General features: G+C 40.4%; 1 protein-coding gene across 1 annotated transcript; it reads right to left on the reverse strand.

The window, feature by feature from the left end:
• Positions 1 to 5,905: 5,905 nt before the first annotated feature.
• fam43b (family with sequence similarity 43 member B) lies at positions 5,906 to 7,645 on the reverse strand. Its single transcript, XM_061734696.1, has one exon. The coding sequence runs from the start codon at positions 7,528 to 7,530 to the stop codon at positions 6,529 to 6,531; it is 1,002 nt and encodes a 333-aa protein (XP_061590680.1). The 5' UTR covers positions 7,531 to 7,645; the 3' UTR covers positions 5,906 to 6,528.
• Between the last annotated feature and the right edge of the window lie 409 nt (positions 7,646 to 8,054).

Genomic DNA, 8,054 nt, shown 5'->3' on the forward strand with positions numbered 1-8,054 from the left:
TCAGGCTATCTGGGCTTTTTGGGAAGTGATTTGAACAGATTTGTGGTCAAATATCCACACTGTCATGCAAGCAACCAGAGTGGGTATTGATTGTTGGGTACTATCATTTTTTTTTGTTCAAGCAGGCATTTTGAACCACGGCCAATAGAATTGATCACAACTGACCACCAGTTTGTCCCAGTGTTAACTTGGGACAATTTTTTATATATATTTTTATTTATATATATTATGTATACATATATAGTATATATATATATATATATATATATATATATATATATATATATATATATATATATATATATATATATATATATATATATATATATATATATAGTCTGAATAAGTCTGAACATATAATAGTCAGAAAGTGGTGCATGTCTGCACTAGTGCTATGGCATCATGGATCAGTGTACAATTATCCAGCTTCCTTATGTTTATCTCCACTGGATTCCATTTTTCCACATTTGCTGTACCTCTGAAGTAAAAGCTGCATGAACATTTTCAAAAGCGACACACCCAGATTTCTTTCACTTCCAACAAACTGACCACTCTGTCTCACAGAGTGACACGAAACAACAGTTTCTCTCTTGAAAACACTATCTGCCCACAATCCATTTGGCAGAATGAGAAAACGAACGATCAGCCAAACGGCTCCATAGGTACAGTAGGGGAACAAGATTCATTCTTACAATAACAGCAAGCAGCCTTTATTGGCACGACGAGACACCTGTGTCAGCTGAGATTGAAATAAGATTTAGATGAATATGTTGTTTGGTAGTGTTTGTCCATCATGCCCTCCCCTAAAGATTTAGATGAGTGATGGCTACGTCTACCTGGACCTTAAAACACAGTGTAACCAGATAAACACGCAGGTGCAGTTAAGCAGTGGTGGACAGTAACAGAGTAAATTTACTTGAGTACTCTACTTAAGTACATATCCAGAGGATTTGTACTTTACTTGAGTATTAGATTTCTTTGGTACTTATTACTCTTACTTGAATACATTTCCAAGACAAATATTTTTACTTTTACTCAAGTAAATTTCTAGGAAGGCTGAAAAGTACTCGTTACTTTCAGGTCTGCTCTTTTTTCTTCTTCCCTAAAATCCTATTGGACACAAGCTGTTTTTGTCAAAGGAGGAGACCTATCACAGTGCACGCTCTCCACTGGGATGTACGTAAAGCGGAAATACGTCAAGCCTCCTCAAAACGATACCGCCAAAGTAGCCTGCGTTTGTCAAGACAGAGCTGCAACAAGTCAAGACAGAGCCGCAACAAGTCAAGACAGAGCTGCAACAAGTCAAGACAGAGCCGCAACAAGTCAAGACAGAGCTGCAACAAGTCAAGACAGAGCCGCAACAATGGCTACGCCTGCGTCAGGAGAATATTGGGATATTGGGAGACAGGCACAGAGACTGACATTGGGAGACAGGCACGGAGACAAACAAGACAGACATGGGGAGACAGTTTGTTATGCTCTATATTGCTATATTGTACTGGTACATGTCCTTCCTGTAAAGTTAAGTGACTTCAACATTGAGTTATTGAAAGCAGAGATGTAGTTTTTTGTAAAGCAGTGGTCTTTGAGGGGGATCCAGACTTAGTTGGATGGTGCAGGTTCATTTGGTTTCAGTTCATGATTGTTAATAAGCTCTGCATCATCTGCTCTCTTATGATCCCATTCATTTGATTTGTTTTTGGTGTTTCTGCAGGTTTTATATAACATTGTGGTTCTAAAAGCAGCACATCAGTGCAGCTGGTTTCAAAGAGTTAATTATCAGAAACAATAGTTAAAAGACCCTTAAATTAATTTAGAAAAAATATAGTAATTTACTGATGTGGAAAATAAGAAATTTACTCTTACTCTTACTTTTACTTAAAGTAAATTTAAAAGCATTTACTTTTGGATACTTAAGTACCTTTAAAAGCAAGTACTTTTCTACTCTTACTCGAGTAATATTTTGACTGAGCTACTTTTACTTGTAACGGAGTAAATTTTGACCAGTAGTATTTGTACTCTTACTCAAGTACTGGGGTCGAGTACTCTGTCCACCTCTGCAGTTAAGTGTGTTCACTCTGCAGCTGACACAAACACGCACGAGTGCAGACACACATGTACACATATATGTATACATATATGTAAAACATAAAAATATACAGTACGTTTAAAAAAATATGACAAATATATGTGGAGAAACAATAATGTAAATTCATAGAGTTATAAATGGGTAGGAACTAGGAAAAAGTGTAGACTTCTTCCTACTCCTTTTTACGAACATATGTGAATATGAAGATGTTACTGTTTACTTTTTTTTTTTTTTTTTTAATTTTTTTATATACATGTTCGAAATAAAGATTGATTGATTGATTGATTGATTGATTGATTGATTGATTGATTGATTGATTGATTGATTGATTGATTGATTCATTGATTCATTGATTCATTCATTCATTCATTCATTCATTCATTCATTCATTCATTCATTCTGGCTTTCTTACTACTTTATTGACTAAATATGATGATCTGTAATTAATTATCCCCCTCACCTCCTTTACTATTGTTTAAGTGAACTTTGCTGTAGAGGAGCCTGTTATTTGTTCATGTGTATTATTGTAACTACAGTATTCTCTATCTTAAAGTATGACGAAAGGAAAACTTAAACCTCTGATCGTTTCTCGACTCAGTGTAACGTGTCTGTGCGTGACCCCATGAAAAGCTTAAGTGTTGTGAAGGAGTGACTTGTTTAGTTCTTTGCCTTATCTAGTAAAGGTATTGTTTATAGAAATGGTTCTGTGAGTCAGTTTCAAGGCTCTGGGCAAACTATGAATTCTTTTGGTAATTGAAGGGCCAAATGAAGCAAGAAATTAAAATCGACATGTCTTTCCAGTCAACAGCATAAACCTTAAAATGTATTCCACCTCCTTCATTCTCTTCCTTTCTTCCCTTCTAAACTGCTGTTCATATGCATCCACATTGGGCAGAATCTCAGTGAGACACCATGTCCTTTGGTCGGCACGAATGTGGTGCAGCAGACTCTTGCATTTCTCAGTGGAACAGATCCGACTGCTACCAGCTGCCAGCTGCTCTAAAAAACAACTTGTTCCTTCCCCCTGACATGGTGAAGAGCGTGCCGTGTTGCCGTCTCGTCTCCTCATGCTGCTTCATAGGTGCTGCGTGAGGCCGTCAAAGCCACGCGGCAGATGTGCAGGGAGAAGGAGATTTTTGAATTTTTTAGACACCTCGATTTAAAATTTCATGGCCTGGTTATTTGTCATACTTGACATGCCATTTTCATTCATTTTTTATTAGATTTTGAATCTGAGTTTGTAAGAGTATCTTCTGTAGCTGATAATGTGAGGGATCGTAACATCCTCTGGATCTTGGCTTCAGCTCTGGTTACCCTGAAAGATGGATGTGATAAAAGCCCGTGCGTACACCTTGCTACTGCCATCTGCTCCCTGTTCTCTGTTTGTCTAACAAGTTATGTTTACATAAAAAACACGGTGGCTCCCCTGAATACCACTCAATATCACCATAGCATTAGCACATGTGACACTTAACACACGTCTAACACGAGCATTGGGGAGAAAACGGGAAGACTTCATGTCACCGTGTCTGGTGTGTGTGACTCTTCACGGATGTACAGCAGACCCATCTCAAACAAACCCCAGATTAAACTGCAGATTTTTTCATCCTTGCTATATCTGAGTCTCTTACAAGGCAATAGGAATCCTTTATTACCTAACTTCTGACATTAAATCCTGTTCAAGGCGTACTTACTTTAAGACAGTGGTTCCCAACCTTTTTTCCATGCAGCCCCCCTACTTGTGTCTAAGACCAGCCGGGCCCCCCGACCCGTACGTACTGGCACCAAAAGAGTAAAGTTATTCGTTACAAACCTTTAATTGAAAAAATGAACATTATGTTTTTTTGATACATTTCTCTTTGGTTTACCCTGTACTTTATTTTTCTCACCTTCCTTTTGTGTCACCAATGTATAAAATACGCACAAAAAATTATTGCAAGGACATAAAAATATTTCTGAAAAATGTCTCTTTTAATATGAGAGCAAAATGTTTTAACATTTTTCCTTTAACAACCTGTCGGAGTAGTAGTATGATTAAATGTTGAATAATGATATAATAATACGTTTTTAAGTTTTTATCCTGATAAAAAACTTTACTTAACGTATTTTAAAATGACCAAAATATATTTCTAAGTGGGTTTATACAGACTTGGATGACTGTATTCCATTAGGTGTGTTATTATTATTTTTTTATTTAATTAACATGTGCAAATATAATTTTTACAACTGCATATCCTCGAAGCAGACAAAGTTTCGCGCCCCCCCCCAGAGATCTCTGGCGGCCCCCCAGGGGGGGCCCGGACCCCAGGTTGGGAGACACTGCTTTAAGAGACAAATAATATTGATCTTGCTGGATGCAAATGGAAGTATGCCCTCAAAAAATAGAATAAAATGAAATAAATCAACGTGCACAAGCATGGCCATTATGTGTTATACATCAACAAATCAGGACCTTTTCCTCTTCAAAAGCAGAATTACAGATTAGGAATGTTAAGTCAAACAGCTTCTGATGTTGTTATATGAGAAGGCTTAAAGCGAATCTCAGTTTTGCCGAGAGTCATTTCATGGAATTTATGAATATATTGCGCTGCTGTGTACATGTAGAAATATAGCACAGGAAATAAGAATTCATGAATGCAAACCCTCATAAACTACCCAACACACAACCACTCTTAACTCAGATATGTTTGTCTTGGTTCCGGCGTAAACACTCTGACTCCATTAAAATGGATGACGTCTGCAATAAAAAGATTGACAGATGAGTCAACTTCCCCGGTCCCCGTTTTGGATCAGTCGGCACAGTCGGAGCCTGACAGCTGTCGTGCTGAGGCAGGTGCTTTATGTTCATTTCCTGAACATTTCAATCTGCTGATTAATTACTGGCCTCACTGTGAAGCAATGAAAAGCCAGGACAAAGACTACAGATATTTATCAAGCCACATTAACGTCAGATGAAGAGAATTTGCAGCTCAGAGTTGACACTGTTTTTTTTTTTTTTTTGGAGGGGGGGCACAAAATCAGCTATTTTTATTGTATTTTTACAAATCAGGGAGCAATATTTCCAGGTGTAAACTATGTTGGTTTGTGTGTCTGCAGGTTAAACATATCTTCACATCACAGACATGCAAATGCTAACCCATGGAATGCAGAGTCGTTGCACAGATTTGAATAATCCCTTCGATACCATCTAAAAACACCCTCCTGCAGAGATTCAAGAAGGAAACTCACATGAGGGCAACTTTTATTTATCATATTTATAAAATCTAGCTTCATCGTGTGGTAATCCCAATGCATCCTAAAATAACAGCACATATGTGGCAGAGATAAGAAATCACCTAAAATCAGTTTCAAAACAGTTTGGGTTTAATTGTGAGGCTCCATTCACATTGTTGCAAAGGCTCAGGGAAAATATGCACTTGCAAAACTCTGCTTAAAAGGACACGGCAATGGCAACATCAGTAACACCGCATCAGTAACACTGCAATAGTTATATAAAAAGCATTACATGAATTAGAAGGTGCTGTGTGAACAGTTGTGTGTTTGTCACACATGTATCACAGTGTTGATTTAAAAAGCTGAAAATCTGCATATGGAAAAACAAAAAGACAGAAGCTCAGCGTGAAACGGAACTGCTGACTTGTCATGCATAAATGATAAGGGCTGTAACGATTGGCAGCAACAAACATGCCGACTCAATGGCTTGCATCCTAAATTATAGCCTCATATAAATATATATATATATATATATATATATATATATATATATATATATATATATATATATATATATATATATATATATATATATATATATATATATATATATGGATTGGTCGCCTCTCGATCATTAGTAAAACTGTAATAAACTTGTCATGACTGCAAGCAGTCAGAAAGATCATTCTGTCACGATTGTCATACTAGAAAAATTACACAAGTTTACAAAGAACCTCCCTGAAAAATTATTACAAGGTGATCCAAAAAATGTCCCTGCTGGCAAACACGGCTCCAATTTTACTCACAAAAAAATGAAAGACAGAGGACTGGACTGATAAATCTGTCCTGCTGAGCGCTGTGGTCAATATGTGACCGGCATGTCAGCGATCTCAGCGTGGGTGCTCTTGTGTTTTCGGTGACCAGTGTCCTCGTTCGTCATTGTGCTGTCGTTGCTCTGTGCCTCAGAAGCCCTTTCTTGTAAACAAGCAGTCTCCCAAAACTGCTACAGTCAAACACCAGTATCTGAGCCATCTGGGAAGAAGAGAAATCACTCCCACGGAATGATGTCTTTCCTCCGTCAGCCGGCAGTGGGAGAAGTTTCTGGTAAACACTTCACATTGGATGGATAGGAAAGGAGGGAGCCTGAGTGGGGCACCAGTGGAGCGCAAATCAAGGAATGTGTTGACGTGTTTAAGAATTCCATTCTCTTAAAAACTGGATTGCAGTCACACCAGAGAGGTTATAAATGCAAATGTATTGTTGTTGCTGTCACTGACAAAGTTGATTCGGCACTGCTCCAGTCGGGCAATATCCCCAATGTCCAGCTCGGACAGTAACTGAGTCGGGTCTGTGGTTGTTGTTAAAACCTTTCCTCGCAGTTCCTCCATATCCTCTTCTGCTTCCTCCACGTCCTCCCTCGCATCTTTGCCCTCCTTTTCGCCCTCCTCCTCCTCCTCTTCTTCCTCTGTGATGGAGCAGAGGCGGGCAGCGCTCCCGGGGTTTTCGGCAGGCGGTCTGTAGTGGCACTGTCCGTTCAGCAGCCTCCTCAGCGGCATCAGGGGCACCACCTCCTCCCCCAGCAGCTGCTGCTGGCAGTGCCGGAAATCACTCTGACGCTTCAGACGCTTGAACTCGTTGAAGGCAGAGGTGGCATTCTGGTAGAGGCTGCGTGCAATGGCTTGGGCCTTCTCCGACTTGCTGACCAGGACTGCGTGACACCGAAGAACCACTGCCATGTTCTTGACCTGATGCCTGTAGATCCAAGCCAGGATTTTGGGCCGGTATGGGTCTGCTGCACAATAAGTGATTCTGTTCAGAGAATAAAGATGGATAGGCTTCTTTTCCCCAGATTTGTCAGCACTCATCCGAATGCCTTGTGATCCCACTGTTAACCTCATCTTGACACTCTGCTCCCCATAGTTGCTCCTCGCCCAGATCTTGGCCACGGCCTCCTGAGTGCAGCCGTCCCCCTTTGCCGTGATTGTGACCACGCTCCCTAGGTAACGCACATTGTAAACAGGCTCCTCTTTGTTCAGTTGTACCTTTTGCCTTTTAGTATGGAAAATGCTGCCCATCCATTCAAAGGGACAGTCGGGGAGTAAGTCAGGACAGGAGCGCAGGAGAGAGGTGAGGATGGAGTGGTAGGTCAGCCCAGTCCCCAGACTCTTGGACTTACTCTTGGCATCGTCCTCCACCAGAACAAACTTATTCCTTCTCCAGGGCAGCATGGTGTGGAAGGTGTTGGAGCGAATTTGCCCCTCTGCTGTTGCTTTTCTTCTTGTCAGCTCAGGCAAGAACTCTGCATGCGAGTGAGAGTGAAAAAGCAAACAAGCTGCTTTGCGAAGCTCAGAGGAAAGACTGAGAGCTGGGAGCCTCAGCCGGTCCGTTTCCTCCGTCGCTCCTCCTTCCTCTCCCCTCCTCTCCTCCCTCTCTCTCTCTCTCCGGTGCTGTCTGCATCACGCAGCCCTGATCAGTGCAGGAGTTTTAGAGCGGCTCTCGGGCACCCTAACCCCCTCCCTGCTTCATTGTTTTGCTTCCATATGGCTCCCTACCAGAATGTTATTCATCCTCACCGCTGCACTGAGGTATTGCTGTTATTCTCATAAACCTGAGGATGACAGTAACACCAGATTATTCTCTCTCAAGGCAAGGGACTCATTTCTGATTCAGCTGTGGAAGTCACTTGCTTAGTATGATTTATTTGTTTGCATATTGTTAGTAAAACATTTTTATTTTATGTTTATTAGCCTTA

The sequence above is a fragment of the Cololabis saira genome, chromosome 12 (genome assembly GCF_033807715.1).
Source record: "Cololabis saira isolate AMF1-May2022 chromosome 12, fColSai1.1, whole genome shotgun sequence".
In the NCBI taxonomy this organism is placed as follows: Eukaryota; Metazoa; Chordata; class Actinopteri; order Beloniformes; family Belonidae; genus Cololabis; species Cololabis saira.